Below are 18,460 nucleotides of genomic sequence, written 5' to 3'. Positions count from 1 at the left end.
ATTCCACATATACCCTGTCTTAATCACAAATTTCACACCTTTAGCCACCTCCCAGGTCAAGACCTTATGATCACTCTCACCAATAGGTGGCAACATGGTCATATTCATTACAGTCAAATTCTCAGATACTATTACCAGGTCAAGCACTCTCACACCCCTAGTATTTTCAATTACATGCTGTTTCAGATAGTTATCCCTTAATAATTGAATAAAATCCAATTGAATGAGAAAGATATTATCAAAACACTAAATTAGCTGTATACAAGACCTCGTTGAAACCAATTTTGACTTATGGATCTGAGAGCTGAGTTAAAAATAAAACACTTGATAAAAGACTTTAGAGAGTTCTGAGAAAAATTAGTGCAGTGAACCAGATGGCATCAATGGCAGTATCACATTAAAAATGAGGATATTGGGAAGGAATTTGCCATTGTTGGCATTCAGGAAAAGTTAGTAGAGCTAATCTCAGATGGTATGATCATTTCAATAGAATGTGAGAGTAATGATTAGCAAAAGAGTTCTTTGCCAGTTGGCAAGAAGAAAAAGATTCAGAGGAAGACCAAGATGTAGATGGAATGATACAATAAAAAGTGCCTTAAAAGACAGAAATATATAGATCTAATGATGTTGGAATCTTGACCGATAGCAGATTAATTTGGGGAAAATTGTTGATCAGAATTTAGTAATGGTGTAACTTTTTCATGTAGTACTATCATAACTATCCTGTACATCTCCTGAGGGTGCATATCAGGAATTTGATGAGGAGGAGGATTAGAAATATAAAAATGTTATTTATATTTATCTTGATATCTATATTTAGATAGTACACCCCCTTGAGGATACATGGCAGGAATTTGATGATGATGATATTCAGATAGTTACGCTATTGATCTGCATACCATATCAAACTACATGTTTCTTGCTTTCAGTGGTAGCACTGGTGTGCTGTGATGCAGCCATGAATACAAATTAATCCAGTTAAGTGTTCTCTTAAATCTGAAGGATTCTTACATCTTGTAATGTCTTCATTATAATAGACATCACTGATGGTGTGCACTTCTTATCCATGTTATTTCAACTATTATATGCTTCACATCCATATATTGGTTGACCTGTAAACATTGTGGCCAATAGGGTGGTTATTCTGGTAGATAGGCATATACAGTGGAACATCAGTTGTCGAACAACCTCTCATCTCGAACAAATCAGTTCCCGAACATATTTTCCAAACAAAAAATGCACCGGTTTCCAAACAGAATCTCGGTTCCCGAACAGGCAAACCTGCAACCATGTGCTCTGCGGGCTGAGATTACGGCGGGAGAGCGTTAGTTATGCCGTTGCCTCCCTCAATGCAGACACCTGCTGGAATTTCTGGAGAATTAATTTAAGACACCTATTGTATATTATTATACAATAGGTGTCTTAAATTAATTCTCCAGAAATTACATTATAAGGTGCCTCCAATTAAGTAGTAGGTACCAGAAATTAGTAGTAGGCTAGTACGCAAGTGCTACCAGCAGTGGACGACTCACTGAAAGTGACCGTAGCAAAGTGACTGTTTGCTACATGGAGTCAAAAGACTCATCGCGGGAGACCCAACATTGCACACTAACCATTATTCACACAATACCTGTCATACTTTCCCTTAAACTCATTCACATTCTTGAATTTGCAGTGCCTTTTCTTGATTTTATTTACATTTTGTGGGTTTTTTTTTATAAATTATTATTAAATAAGCCACCGTAGGGCCGAATAAGGATAGTGATAGCAACAAAGCAAAAAGAAAAGTTGTTAGAACCATGATAGAGGTGAAAAAAGAAATCATATCCAAACATGAAAATGGCGTTTGTGTCTTGAATCTTGTTATGCAGTTCGGAATGGCGAAATCAGCGATTTGTACAATACTCAAAAATAAAGAAGCGATAAATTTTCGCGTATATTTTATCTATTTATTGTGTTTATCCTTTTTGTGTAAGATTCTATGCATTTTCATTGTTTTTGTATACGATTTTATGCATGAAGTACTGTTATAAAGGTTTAAATAAGCAATCATCTGGGGTTCAGGAACGGATTAATCCATTTTACATTAATTCTTATGGGAAAATGGTTTCAGTTTTCAAACAAATCGGTTTCCAAACAGCCTTTAGGAATGAATTATATTTGACAACCGAGGTTCCACTGTACATTGGTTACTCCTAACTATTGTTTTTCAGGAAATAACGTATACTAATATATTAATTATAATAATTCTCGTGGAAAGGCTTAGACGTTGGTTATGCATTTTTTACTAAATAATTTAAGGAAATTATAACATAAACTAGGATATACATTAAAATAAATTTTAATATACTTCAAAATATATTAAAATTCAAAGTATATTAGAAGTATATTAAAATTTATTTTAATGTATATCCTAATTTACGTTGTAATTTCCTTAAATTATTTAGTAAAAAATTAATTATAATAACTTTAATTAATACTTTCCTATATTTCAGCAACATTACATTGCTATCGTCAGGGATCACAAAAACAATTATATGTGCATGCAGGCACTAACTCTGGACATTAGGCTGAAGAAATGCAACCAAAGTTGGGCCTAGTGTACTAGATTGGATGGTCTTGGCCATTGGGCTGAATATCTGAGGCTGAATACTTCCCAAATTTGGGTCAGTCTCATGCACCCAAGTGTGTTGAGGTTTGGAAAATTTTTCAGGGCTGAAGTAGATTCGAGAAATAGCCTCTCACATAATTCAACAGTTGTTATTGGATGAACATTAAAGAGGTTTTTCATAAAATGGTGAGAGATTTTTGGGGAGAACAAGAGGTCATCCCTGGAAGCTGTATAAGGAGAATGTGAGCAAGGGAGTGAGAAGCAGGTTTTTTGCATGGAGAGTTGTGAATGATTGAAATGCCTTGATTGAGAGTGTAGTTCTGCAGAGAATTTGAATGTGTTTAAGGCACAATATGATGAGCTGTGTGTGTATAACAAATGTGCCCTCCTAGATGAGTCTGTGTGAGGTTTTCTATTGTTACGATGTTGCTTTCTCTAAAATCTTAATGAATCCTTTAATGTAATTTCCTTCCCTATACTGTGATCTATCCCTTCCAGAATTTTCTAACCTTAAGCTCCCAATCACCCTTTTGTAATTTCCCTATGAAAGTGAAAATTAGCCACCAACTAAGAGTGAATTCTCTAGACTTTCTTTCTGGGGCCATCTCCTTTTCAGACACTGACAGATTTGTTTTTTAAAGCTGCAGCAGTCAGAGTCCTAGGACAGAAGAATCCTTGTTCAGAGAGACCTTCCCAGAATCTTAATGCCTATTTTATCTTACTAAAGTTCTACAGCCTTTGTAGAATTCTTAGCTTGGTCGTGACTCTAACGTTCTAAATTCCCCTTTCTTATCCCCTTTTGCATAGGTTCAGATTTTATGAGTGGTAAGTTGGTCTCATGCTCAGACAACACTCAGGTTTACATAACAAAACATGTTTATTAGGATCTTAGAGTACTTACAATTAGATTCAAATACACACAAGAATTTAATCTATTAAACACTAAATCACACTAACGAATACAAGTGAACATTCTAATAAATAATCAACAACTCTAGCCTCTAAGTTAATCAATGATACACATAACACTCACAATACAAAATTTCAAATCAGATTCTATCTACAATTCTAGCTCCTCACATTAATTTGGTCACGCACATGAGCATAAGTTTTCAGACAACCAGTGTAATGAAAACATCAACAAATTGCTAAGCATATTAGTTATTCAAAGTCCCTAAGTATTTGTCCATAATTTCCTTTCCACTAGAAATTGATTCGCCTTTCCTTCTAATACTATTGGAAAATAAGTAAGAAAGTTCTGTATGTTACCATCACTGTGTCTGATTATCATCTCTGCCTAGTCTGTCTTCTTTTGTTGGATAAGACTCTGCACTTCCATCAGTTTGCATCCACGTGGAGGTCATATTGTTCATCCGATAAGGCCTTTCTCTGCACTCAGCAATGCTGGCGTTTGTCTCGATCTTTTTCGGGTCACTATGGTCAGCGTTCCCGCCTTTGGGAAATAACTTTCTGCTGCCTCATTCCAGTAAGATTTCTATCGACAGCTCCAAACAGTGGACACCGACATCTCACGTACTGCCCGTCCGGTACCCATCAAACACTCACGGGGAAGAGCTCGCCATCCGACATCGTAGCACTTTCTTCTATTGGTCAGCAACCTCAGGTCCAAGCAAGAACAGGAACAAAACTCGAGAGAGCTTGAAGCTCGCGCGAATCCTTACTTATTCTATCTCTGTTGCACCCTCTTTTTCGCTGCAGAAATCTTCACATGCCACTTTTCCTTGTGCCCTTAAGCTATAATAAATTTAGTTTAATCCTTTATCCAAGTGTGAGCAAACAAAGTTTGCACCTGAAAATATCTTCAGGACTGGGGTAAGGTAGTACAACACCGGGCAACTCGTAGCAAAGGTGGACCAAGCTAACATCACTCCTATCTCAGTATTTCCCATAATGCAAAACACATCTCCTTGCAGATATGTATAATGTTATGCATTAAGGGAAGGGCCACTACCCAGACTAGTTTTGATCTTTATTGAAGTCTCTTCAATGGGAGCCAGGACCAGAGTGGAGATACCAGCCAATGCCTGGTATATCCACTCTGGGCGCAAACTTTGTTTGCTCACACTTAGATAAAGGATTAGACTAAATTTATTGTAGTCTAACCAAGCGAAAAATAAACTTTCAACATCTTTTTCTAAATCCAGAGTAATTTAATAAAAAGGTGGCACACCTTTTGGCAACTCCTATAGGTAAAGATGACCTCCCATTGATTCTGCCTGGTATCTCCACTCTGGGCCTGGCTCCCACTGAAGAGACCTCAATAAAGATCAAAACTAGTCTGGGTAGTGGCCCTTCCCGTAATGCATAACATTATACATATCTGCAAGGAGATGTGTTTTGCATTATGGGAGATACTGAGATAGGAGTGATGTTAGCTTGATCCACCTTTGCTATGAGTTGCCCGGTGTTGTACTACCTTACCCCAGTCCTGAAGATATTTTCAGGTGCAAACTTTGTTTGCTCACTTGGATAAAGGATTAAACTAAATTTATTATAGTCTAACCAAGTGAAAAATAAACTTTCAAGTGCCCTTAAGCTGTTTCGTCATAACTCTTCTCCTCGAGGAGTGCTCTTTTCGGGGAACGCGGGCTCAATTCGCCTTCCACATAAGCCTTTGCCTCGGGCATTACGCTAAACTGGGTGGCTAGCACGCGACCCTTGGACTTTTGTTTACGCTGGATATACATTTCACATGGAATACATTTTGATTGCTACAACTTACAAAATGGAATTTCTATTTAGACAAAAAATTCATTTTTCCTTTGTACTTCATATTCAAGTTATTCATTTATGCTCCCTTTTTACAATTTGTTTCCTTACTATAGTACAAATATCTCTTAGATGTTATTTTATTCTTGTTAAATCTTGAATGAAATAATTATTTTTTTTTGAAAATTCCTCGTTCAAGATCTAACACTATGCTGGTTTTAAGGTGAGCTGAGTTTTTTGTGTGTGAAGGTGTGTTGCTAGTATATTGTGTGAGAACTTTGACTAATTTGTATGTGGATGAATCAGTGTCATCCACAGTGGGACATAATGGCACATTTTGTTTATGGATTTTTGGTAGTCCATATATCTGGATGGGGGGGTGTTTAGAGTTATACAGTTTCAGTTTGTTTGTGACTTTCACTGGCCAAGAGGTAACTTTTTTTTAAAGAACCTGTGTAATGTTCTGATCTGTGTATTGGTGGGATCATAGTCTATAGGAAGGTAGGTAGAATGATCTAAAAGTAAGAAGGCAAGATTACTTGTGTAATCTTAATTACTTTAAAATCACTGTGGCATATCTCTTATCCACTTTGGTAATTACTATTCTGTTGTTATTTTTAATTTCTTGCAGAGCTTCAGATTCTTTTCTTGAGAGGTTGCTTTTTGATGGTTTAGCATGAGTGAGTACACTGTGATATCTAGTCTGATGTTGCCAAAAACATCCAAAAAATTGACAAAAATCCAAGGAAATACAAACCTTACAATCATTTACAGACCACATAAAAAATTGGCATCCCTTATTCCCTCCACCAATGACCAGCCACATTTTCTAAACCCACCAGATCCTTCTCAGTTACAAACTGTCCTACTATTGCCAAACAGGCCAGACATCTGATATCAGAATTTCTGAATACAAGGACTACATCTAGTTCCACCATTATAGCCATTCAGAACTTTCTGACCATGTATTTGGACACTGACCACAGGATATGCTGGAAGATTACTACTCTATTACACCATAGCAAAGAGATATATGAAAGGCTATTCCTAGTCTGCCTCAGCTCTGAAAAACTTTCTAAGTCTCAACAAATTTGGGTGCATGAGACTGTCCCAAATTTGGGAAGCACTTATCCTCAGATCTTTAGCTCAACAGCCAAGACCACCCAATCTAGCCCACTAGGGGGCCATTTAGGACTCTAGGCCCAACTTCTGTTGCCTTGCCTTTCTTCAGCCTCATTTGCGCAGGGTAAGTGACTGTGTACACTTTTTTTTTTCTTTTTTGTAATCCACGATGCTGGTAATATAACATTGTCAAAATATAGGAAGGTATTAATTAGTCTTTTTTTTTATAAGTGATATTCTAGTATATGTTGTTATTTCCTGAAAAATAATAGTTAGGGTATTTATGAGTCAGGTAATCCAGCTCCTTGCTCTAGAGAGACAGTACTATTTCAAGACACTTCTAATCTCCAATAAATATAGTTATATTTTCATACTGAGTTATGAAAATTATATGTCACTTACATTACTCATAAATATCTATGGCAGAGTAGAATTTGAACCAACATTCTGGTGGTTGGAAAGCAGAGATGCTGTCCACTCAACCTATCAGGCCCACATTCTTCCTCCTATCATGAATCTAGGCCATGTGGCTTGTTTCGGTCACAGCCTAGCATTTCATCTGTCTGCCTGTTTCTGTGGCCATTTTGGATTGTTGTTCATCTTTCTCAGCATTCTATCATATGCTATTTGTTCTAGATGCGCTTTGCTTTATATAGATGATGTTTTACTCTTAAACACATCTAATGCAAGTCTCCAGAATTCTCTAACTAAATTGAATAACAGCTGTAACAAATTTGGCATGAAAATCAACAATAAAAAGATCAAAACTATGAAAATAGGCAGGAGCATAGAAAACTGCATGCTAATGGAGATGGCACAGTTTTTAATGAAGATGGCAGCTTAAATCTAGAAATAGACAACAGAATAAGCAGAGCAGGTATGGTGGATAGCTAGTTGAATATATTTATATGGAATAAGAGAGAAATTAGTAGTATACAGGACAGTGTTCAGACCAGTTTTAAGTTATGGATCTGAGATTTGGTTAGAAATAAAGCACTTGATCAAAGACTAGAGACCACAGATATGAGGGTTCTGAGAAAAATTAGAGGAGTGAACTTATGGCATCAATGGCAGAATCATATTAAAAATGAAGATATCAGAAAGGACTTGACATTATTACCATTCAAGAATGTATCAGGAGAGCTAATCTAAAGTGGTATGGTCACTTAAATAGAATGGGTGAAGAAAAGTTAGCAAAACAGGTGTTTGATGCCAATATAACAGGAAAGAGATCCACAGGAAAATCAAGGTCTGGTTGGATTGATTTAGTCAGAACTGCCTTAGAAGAATGAAATATGACAGTATTGGAGTGCTTAAAAGTAATAGACTGATTTGGAGAAAAATTGTGGATAGGAGATTTGTAACAATGTAAACTTAATAATTTAGTGCTGTCATAGTAACCTGAACACCCCCTTGAGGGTACGTATCAGGAAATTAATGATGACGATGCAGGATCTTCCTTTTCTAAAACCATTCTATTCTTCATTTATAATTTTTCTAATATAGGGTTGATTCTATTCTTCAATATTTTGTCATATATCTTGTAACCTGTGTTTAATAAACTTATTCCTCTGTAGTTATCAAATTAATTAATAAAGAAACACATAAAAACCACAGTAATATCTTTAATTAGTAAAAGGACAAATATTTCGTACTAAAATTAATAGTACATCTTTAGTGTCTGTTACAGTAATAGGAATGGAATACAAGCAAAACATTCGGTGGATCACCTATTAAAATACAATTGTTACCGCATACTAGGAAATAATAGAAAAATAACAGATTTGATCTATTAAGATAAATGGTTTTTTACATAAGATAAAAGTCTCCCAGATCTTACTTATTCAAAGAAAGTTGTGAAACTACACCGACCGAATTTAAATAGAAATGACTGTCTGTCTCTCTCTCTCTCTCCAAGATCTGGGAGACTTTTATGTAAAAAAACATTTATCTTAATAGATTAAATTTGTTATTTTTCTATTATTTCTTAGCACGCGGTAACAATTGTATTTTAATAGGTGATCTACCGAATGTTTTGCTTGTATTCCATTCCTATTACTGTAACAAACACTGAAGATGTGCTATTAATTTTAGTATGAAATATTTGTCCTTTTACTAATTAAAGATATTACTGTGGTTTTTACGTTTCTTTATTAATTGATTTACTATGCCACAGGTTCCTCTTAAAATCAGTAGTTATCAAAGTTATTCTTACTTCTTTTTTTAAAGATGGGAATGATAGTTGCATGGTTCATCATTGGTTAGTCTTCCAATGTTATATATTTTGCTTATTAAAGTAAGAAATCATTGGTGGAATTTATTTCCTACATATTTTATTAGTTCTATTGGAATTTTATCTTCTAGTGATATACCATTTTTCATTCTTTTAATGCTTCATTTAACCCTTGCGATGTAATGTTATTTGGGAGAATGTTATCAGTTACATTTTCCAAAAACCTTTTTGTTTTGTAAGAACTTTATTGCTGTATAGATTCCGGTCCAACATTTATCCAGGCCTGGTTTTCCAAAGGATGAAGGGATGTTAGAAAGGATCCAGAGGCGATTGACTAAGGTAGTTTCTAATCTCTGGAATATTGAATATGAGAAAAGGTTTAGAAGATTTAATTTACAGAGTCTAGTGGATAGGAGGAAGAGGGATGATATGATAGAGACATGCAAGTTAGTAAGGGGTTGTTATAGGATCAATGTTTAAGAGGTATTTCATAAAATGGTGGGAGATTGGGGGAGAACAAGAGGTCATCCCAGAAAGCTGTATAAGGAGGGAGTGAACAAGGGAGTGAAAAGTAGGTTTTTTTGCATGCAGAATTGTAAATGATTGAAAGGCATTGCTCGAGAGTGTAGTGTCTGCAGAGAATTTGAATGTCTTTAACGCAAGGTATGATGAGCTGTGTATATGACAAAGGGACCTCCTAGACGAGTCTTTGACTCCATGGGGAGTCCTAGGATGATGATAATAATAATTGAGTTAATTAATAATTGTGTCCTAGTCTGTATAAGTTCCATTTTTATGCTGTCTAAGCTATATTGTTTTACCACTACTTGTGCTATGCTCTTGAAATTAATCCCAACATAGAAATTGAAACATTGCAGTTAGGATAGTTGAGTTATTTTAACCTCACGATGTTTTGTTTCCTCAAATACACAAGGATGTATACTGAGCAGTACCAAAGAGAAAAGCCATTCGATTACTATGCTGCTTAGTTATCTGTTACACTTATTTCCATTTTTATAACCTAACCTATTCTCTGTATTCGATTTGCAGTTTGACAGAATACTGTAATATTTTTACATTTTTCACTTTTACAGATGAATTATCCAAAAAAACACATGCAAGTAACAGACAAAAATACAGTTACAGGTGAGGAGATGGTACAGTATGTAGATGATTGATTATGATGATGATACACTACATAATATATCTTTATCCATCCACTTCTGGATGATGATCTCTTCCATATTTTTTCCACATTTCTCTGTCTCTGGCCCAGAAGCTCCAGTCGTTTCCCATTGAATGATGTAGTTCATCTCTCCACCTTGTTGATGGTTTGCCAGGCCTTCTTGAACCTTCTCATACTTGCCATTCTGTACAAATTTTTGTCCAGTGGTTGTCTTGCAATGTGCCCTGCCCATCTCCATTTTTTTATTTTTATTTCTTTAATGATGTTTTTTAATCCTGTGTTATTGGTTTTTTTACTTTATTTATTCTTTTTATATCGAACATTGATCTTTCCATGTTTCTCTGTGCAGCTTCTAATTTATTTTCCAGTCTTCTTGTGATGCTCCAAGTTTCTGCTCCATATCATTGCTGGTATGATGCATTGTTCATGTGCTTTTCTTTTTAGACAGATAGGTATATTTTCTTAAAAATTTTTTTTGTATTTTCCAAATTGTCTCCATCCTTGGTTTATTCTTTGTTTTATTTCAAGTTCCCACTTTCTATCTATTTTACTAGATATTTGAATTTACGAGGGTGGTCTGAAAAGTTCTTGGCCTAACAATGAAAAAATGAATTTATAATTTCAAAATTATTTTTATTTTTCAACATAATCTCTCTTAAGACTAATACATTTATTCCAGTGATTCTTTAGTGCCATTATCCCATTCCTATAGTGGTTCTCAATAAGATCTGCAAAATATCCCCTCTACAGCTGCAATTCGAAGATAAATGATTCGAAGAAAAATGCTGACCAGTGAGGAAGAGTTTTCTCTTCATATTTACTCAATTTATCCATTTCAAGGGATACAGACAGCACTTTTGCTTCAGAGAGCTATATAAAACCAACTACTTGATAAAATTATTTGCAATTTCACATGGATGCTTATGACAGATTTACCAACTTAGAAAAAAAAAATCTTGGCGATAGTGTTGCCATCTATGGTCGAGGCCGAGAACTTTTCAGACCACCCACATTTTCTATTTCTGTGTCATTTATTTCTATCTTTTGGTTGTAGTTCGTATTTTTGTTCTACATTATTCTTATTTTATCAATATTTATGTTGAGACCAGATTCTTGCTTTCTGTACTTAATTCTTTAATAATTTCTTTTAGCTCTTCAGGTGCTTTAAAAAATAGTACAGTGTCATCTGCAAATCAAATGAAGTGTAAAATGCCCTCCTTTGATGAGTCCTTGGACTCCATGGTGGCAGCATGTAATAATATTTTCCCCCTGTAGTTTTTTTTTTTTAAAGTCCTTTTGCTAATTTGTGCAGAATATGAATATTGTTTATATTAATATCATGCAGTTTTAATAGAGCTGCATGATATTATCTAATCTTGAATTATAAAAATCATAGGTATAATTAAAGCATATTTATGTTAAATTTGCATACAATTTTCAGATAACGAAAGCGTTTGGAATGGCCCATTTTGTTTTATTCAAGCAGCTGATACTCAGTTTGGCATGATTGAGAATTATTTAGAGAAAAAAGAAAATCCTGGTTGGCAGCCAGAAATAAAATTAACTCGAAAGGCTATTCAGGCAGCTAATAAAATGAATCCAAAGCCAAGGTTTTTTATTGTATGTGGAGACTTAGTAGATGCCATGCCAGGTATGTTTTTTATTTTTTATATAATAAGGAAACATCTGTTGAAGTTACATTCTGTCAAGTCTTTAGGCTTATGTGCTTTAAACTCATTATTAGTTTTAAGAAAATGAATATAAAAGCAAAGAACCTTGTAAATACCTGGAAGAGAGTGAGGAAGAAGTAGATTGTTATGAGAGCAGATAAAGGCAGCCAGCTTCAAATGAGATTTGAAAGCAGCATAGCAATTATATTTCTTTAGGATTCTGCTATTTTTTCTATGTAATGCTATTTTGGGTAATAGCATTACCTAACATTAACCAATTTGTTAATCATTTTGACATTGTAACCATTTGGTGAATAAGGGGGAGTTCAGCTAAAAGGGAAGAACAGAAGTTGGAGGCTCTGTTAGCAAAGGTTTTGATAACACTGTATTATTGAAGGTGGGGGATATGGGAAAGTTTATGTATGTATGTATGTATCTATCTATCTATCTATCTGCATGGATGGGTTTTCTGTAAACTAAGAAAGAAAGAGTACTATTGGGAAGATGTGTGATTAGAATATCTAGAAAAAGCAGGAAATTATTTTCTTTTTCTATACTGAAATGGATTCTGGGGCTGGCTGTTAAGGTGAAGGAGGATGGAGTCTAATATGTCTGAGCCATATGATCAAATTATTAACAAGCATGCACCTATTTGTACAGAAGGATTCAAATTTGGCCCATGCACAGTACTCTTTTATTGTTCAAATTCCTCACCATTGTTCTTCACTCTCACTGATGTCTTATGATATGTAAGATGAAACATTTGTAAAATAAATATTTTTTTAAAGTGGCACACATGTGAATGTTTAATTATGGAAACTTCACAGGTCTCGCTACACAAGCAAGGTTCCTTGGTTTTGATCTGCCAACATCCACCTAGAAGAACACAAGAAATACACTTACCACCATAATTATGATCATTCAATTATTATAGTCATCTAGCTGACCTTGCCTTAGATACCTTGCACATAATCAAATGAAAAAAAAAAAAAAACTACTATGCTTCACTGCAACAAATATAAATTGAAAGACTTTTCTTGGAATCAGCAGCAGATTTGAAAAATCACCCTAATCTTAATAAATATGATTTATGTTAAACAACCTAAAATTTGGAAAATTTTAATTCTTAGGTGGGGTGCTTAAGGGTCAAAGCTATAAAACTGAGAGGAGACCTCCACATAGCCTCGAAATGAGAGTCCTGAGGAAGATTAGAGACATGAACAGATGGCATCAATGGCAGTATCATATTAAAAACGAGGATATATTAGGAAAGAACTTGACGTTGTCGGCATCCAGGAATGCGTCAGCAGAGCTAATCTCAGGTGGTATGGTCACTTAAACAGAATGGGCGAGGAAAGATTAGCAAAGCAAGTGTTCTCTGCCAGGTTGGCAGGAAAACGACCCAGAGGAAGACTTAGATATAGGTGGATTGATACGGTACAATGTGCCTTAGACAATAGAAATATAAGATCTGATAATGATAATATTGGAGTCTTGACAAGTAATAGACTGATTTGGAGGAATATTGTAGATAGGAAGTTAGTAATGATGTAAATTTTTCATGTAGTACTATCATATCCTGTACACCTCTTAAGGGTACATGTCAGGAATTTGATGATGATGATAATTCTTAGGCCTCTTGCCCAGCAGCTAAGGCTAGCCAATAGCACCCATAGGTGGTGCCCCTCCTCTCTCATAGGATTTGGGATTTTAGCCTGTCTTTCACATAATTTTTTTTGAGTGTTTTTATGTTTTTACAATTTTAAAATTGTATCCCTGGCAATGTCTGTGACAGACGATATATAGGATGCAATAAGCTTATATTTTATTTTTCTTCCATGCCATGAATTAAACCTAATAAATTATTAGGTTTAATTCCAAACCTAGTAATGAAGTTACATTATAAATAGAAAAGATATGTATTTGTATAAATATTATTTCTACAAAATTTTCCGTGCTATTCCTCTAAATTAATATTAATTGGTTTGATTATTTTGTCTATTTTCCTTTAGGAATTCCCCCCGCTTGTATAATGTCATTGGCTTTTAGCCACAAAGCAAAATAGCTACAAAAATATTCCACAAATACACACAAATTGGAAATTACCTCCACTTTAACTCATATCATCCTTATTCTATCAAAAAAATTGGTCATTCTACCACAATTTATAAATGCACACAAGTTTTCAGCTACATATAATTATCTTAACATAGAAATAAAGAAATTAACACAGATTTTTAGAAACCGAAATTACCCAACTTCTTCTTCTTCTTCTTCTTCTTCTACAGCTTCTCCCACTTAAGTGGGGTCACTGTTTGCTATGAGTCTCCTCCACACCTTCCTGTCTTGGGCTGTCACCACATCCAAGTTCTTCATCTTCAAATCCTCTTCTACCAGCTCCCTCCATCTCTTCTTTGGCCGCCCACGCTTCCGCCTTCCTTGCACATCCATCTGCATGACCCTTCTTCCCACATATTCGTCCTCCCTCCTCATCACATGACCAAACCATCTCAACCTTGCCTCCTGTATTTTCGCTCCTAAGTTCGTAACTTTCACTGTTCCCCTGACATAGTCATTTCTCAGATGATCCTTTCTGGTCACACCGCACATCCACCTAAGCATTCTCATCTCTGCTACTTCCATCCTGCTGATGTTATTTTTCCTCAGGGCCACAGTTTCTATAGCATATGTCATAGCTGGCCTCACTACTGTCCTATAAATTTTGCCTTTCAGATTGATCGGCACCCTCTTATCGCATAACACTCCAGCCATCTCCCTCCAGTTCCTCCAACCCGCTTGTATCCTACATCCCACTTCCTTCTCAGCTCCTCCATCTTCTTCCACTGTTGAACCTAAGTATCTAAAGTCTCTCACCTTCCTGATGACATTTCCTTCCAGCTCCAGATCTGTCTCCTGGCCACCGCCCACTGCGCAACACATATACTCTGTCTTACTTCTGCTCAGTCTCATACCTCTCTCTTCCAGTACTTTTCTCCATCTTTCCAGTTTAGTTTCCGCTTCTTCTCTTGAATCTACACACAGCAAGATGTCATCTGCGTACAACATTGTCCAAGGTGCATCTTCTCTCACCTCCTCTGTTACCACCTCCATCACAATATTAAACAGAAACGGACTTAATGCTGACCCTTGATGTAAGCCAACTGTTACTTGAAAACTTTCTGTCTGTCCCAAACAGGTCCGAACACTTGTCTTCACATTTCTGTACATTTCCTGCACCAACCTGACATATTTCTCCGGCACCTTCTTCTCCCTCAGACACCTCCAGACTTCTTGCCTTGGCACTCTATCATATGCTTTCTCCAGATCAATAAATACCAGATGTAGCTCCCTTTGTTTCTCTCGATATTTTTCCATCATCTGTCGTAACCCAAAGATAGCATCTGTTGTTGATCTACCAGGCATGAAGCCAAATTGTTCCTTTGCAATCTCCACCTCCTCCCTCAATCTACCATCAAGAACCCTTTCTAGGATCTTCATTGTGTGGGACATCAACTTTATTCCTCTGTAATTTTTACAGTCTTGTGCATCCCCTTTACCCTTGTAGATGGGAACAAGAGTACTCTCCCTCCATTCCTCGGGTATATTTTCCTGTTGGCAAACTTTCATGAACAGGTCCAACAGCAGGTCAATTCCCTCTTCCCCCAATGCCTTCCATGCCTCCACTGGAATTCTGTCGGGGCCCACCGCTTTTCCATTCCTCATCCTCAATAAACCCTCATCCCCATAAACCGAAACTACCCAACACAGCTAATAAATTATGCCAACCAAACAGCGATAACCCATCAAAACACTCCAATAACCAAAGCAAACTTCCCAACACAAAAATCATTAAACTGCCATATATCTAGAACACATACAGAGCCTATAAATACATTTTTAAACACACCGACACTATAAATTAGTATTTATTACAAACCAGAAATTGGCAACACTCCTAAAACCTACTAAATCTCACACATACAAAGAAATATTAGAACACCACAACATAGTATACAAATTTCCTTGACAACACAACTGTAATGTCACCTATACAAGTTCCACAATCAGATCTTTATGGGCAAGACTACAGGAACACTTCCGAGACTGTAATATACCAATCCCAGAACATTAAAGCAACAAGAAATGTAATAACCAAAAGAGGAACAAAAAACAAAATACCAGGAAAACAGAAATAGAAGCTGTACAACATGAAAATTAGGTCAAGATTCTAACCAATGGAAAACAATACAAATAAACCCAATACAAAAACACTAAGATGATATGACATAGTCTCCACTTTTTCTATGAGCTCCGAAGATGACTCTCAGTCGAAACTGCTCACATCTCGTTACTCCCACTCCTAATCTTGATTCATCTTATTCTATTCTTCTCCTCTCTCCTAAAAATATTCTTTCTCCTGTTTTTCCAAAGAATTTATAGTCTATCCTTCGAAACTCAGTTTTAATTCACATACCTTTGTTTTTTTCTGCAATTCTAGCCCCCACATTTTTCTATTTCCACATTTCTGCCCTTTTCCCTCTTTTTTTCGGTCATTCTTTCGCAGTGTTATTTAAATATTTTTTGTTATACTCCTGATCCTGCTCCAAAAGAAGACAACTTCAAATATCCTACAAAAGTATGTCCAAAATTATTCCTTCCGTATATGTTTTGTTTATCAATGTCTCTAAAATATCAATAAATAGATTGAGTAAAAACCCAATGACATACTTATATGAGAGGTACTCTTAAAGGAAAATAGGAAAAATAGCCATAAAAATTAATACATATATGCTCCTTTTCATAGCAGCTAAGATCCCAATGTAAAAATTTATTGAATTTCCTTGATCAGATTTCATGTTTCTTTTGATATCATATTCTGCTTTTTACATTGTATGATTTGTTAGTGAATCATAAAATTAAAATAATAACAAATGCATTTATGGCTCAGTTTAATAAAAAAAAATAATAAAAGCCAGTGCAGAAATTAAATGAGACTTATAAATTGTTTAAATATATCTTTATCTCATTGATGATTATGATCAGTTTATAATATGAAGTTTTGATTTCATTTCAAAACATTAATTGAAAGAAAAAGATCAAGTAAACTCAGTGATGAATTTCATGTTGCTTTTTCTGTCCATCAAACTGAGCACAGATGTGAAATAGAATTAAAAAGGAGTAAATTTATTTTCATGGGTTAGGATGATAATTATGTCTAATAGAATGTATTTATATCACATTGGAGGTTTAATGGAGTATTGACAGCACACTAGGCAAGATGAATAACTATTTTTAATGCTTCCAATATTTTGTCTGTCATTGAGATATATTCAAGGATTACAACTATCAGTTGTAACACACACACACACACACACACACACACACACACACACACACACACACACACACACAAAGGTAACACAATACAGAATGAAACACGACTATGATTCTCTAGTCCTATCTAGGTGGTGGGCCTTCTGTGGGCATTTCTAGGAGGCCTAGGTTGTAAATTGTGATCTCTGAGATTAATGTCTCCCAAATTTTGGGAAGTATCTTGCAACTGCATTTGTTTAAATTTGGTTGATTTCTGAGTGCTGCTGCTGCAGATTCTAAAACCAGTCTTTCTTTCTTTCTTAAATTTACTGTGATCTATCAATGTGGTTTTCTTCCAGGAGATCCTGTTTATGGTATCCAATACATGGACCACAAGACCAGATTGACTGTAGTCATAATTGCAAATGTATGTTTTGTGTTCATCTAAATGGGTGGAGGCTGATCTAACTGTAGCTGTCTATCCATATGCCAGACTTGCAGGAACAGGGTACTTTAAAACTCCAGGCACTAAGAGAGGATGGAGCTGATCTTTGGTAGAATGGATATGGTAGCAAGTTTCTGTTTTAAGGCTTAAAAGCTGTGCGGAGGTTGTATTTTTTTTTTTTTTTAATGACCTAGCTATTTTTTCTAATATAACCTGGATGTAGGGAATGGTGATGGAATTTCTGAAATCCTTCTGAAGGCTTTCGATTGGTGGGGCATGATTGATTATTTTTTTAATTAAGTATGAACTGTAGCCATTGGATTGGAAGGTGTGTGTGTGTGTGTGTGTGTGTGTGTGTGTGTGTGTGTGTGTGTGTGTGTGTGTGTGTGTGTGTGTGTGTGTGTGTGTGTGTGTGTGTGACTTAGTTCTGTTGAAAGAGAGGTTCCATTTGAACAGAGATTGTATACTCTATTGGTTAGAGTTTTAATAATGCCATATTGTTGAGTTGTTGAGAAGGGTGGTGGCAGGAGAATTTATGATTGTATCTGCCTGTGTGAGTGAGTGTTCTTTATAGAGTGAAGGAGAGGCTGCCATTTTAAAGGCATTTGATCACTAAGGTGTCTAGGAAGGGCAAACTATTTCCATTGTAAACTGGATTCTTGGATGTATACTATTGAAGTGACAGAGGAAGGAGTCTAATGTGTCTGGGCCTCATGGCCCAGAGACATTAGACTCCTTCCTCTGTCACTTCAATAGAGAACACATCATCTACATATCTTAGCCAGATTGAAAGTTTGATGAGGTGGGGGCTGAGTCTATGGCTCGTTTTTAAAAATTTTCTATGTAAAAATTGACAAGTGAGGTGAGAGGGAGAACCCATAGCAGTTCCCTCTGTTTATACATTTTGTTTCTCCAAGAAAAATGTCCAGAATTGATGGCAAAGAAAAACAGATCTAAGATATCAGAAGGAAAAATGTTTTTTAAGAGTGTTAAGGTATCATTAAGGGGAATATGGGTAAACTGTGAGGTGATATCAAAACTTACCAATTTATCTGTATTATTTAAAGTTAGATCAATTGCAGTTTTAAAATTAGTAGAGTTTTTTATTTCTTTATATGCTCATGAGCAGTTGAATTAGAGATACATGCCA

The 18,460-nt window shown here is 35.6% G+C and overlaps 1 protein-coding gene across 1 annotated transcript in view; it reads left to right on the top strand.

Annotated features, from left to right (window-relative positions):
* Positions 1-18,460, top strand: part of LOC150098706 (serine/threonine-protein phosphatase CPPED1-like) — a 135,494-nt gene that overhangs the window by 47,279 nt on the left and 69,755 nt on the right. Inside the window, exon 3 of the mRNA XM_090405909.1 lies at positions 11,324-11,533. Coding sequence (XP_090262035.1) covers positions 11,324-11,533 — 210 coding nt within the window. The remainder of the gene's footprint in view (positions 1-11,323; positions 11,534-18,460) is intronic.

This window comes from Typopeltis vanoorti, chromosome 15 (genome assembly GCF_054136105.1).
Source record: "Typopeltis vanoorti isolate ZY-2024b chromosome 15, IOZ_Tvanoo_1.0, whole genome shotgun sequence".
Taxonomy (NCBI): Eukaryota; Metazoa; Arthropoda; class Arachnida; order Uropygi; family Thelyphonidae; genus Typopeltis; species Typopeltis vanoorti.
This window is presented reverse-complemented; position numbering and strand designations above follow the sequence as displayed.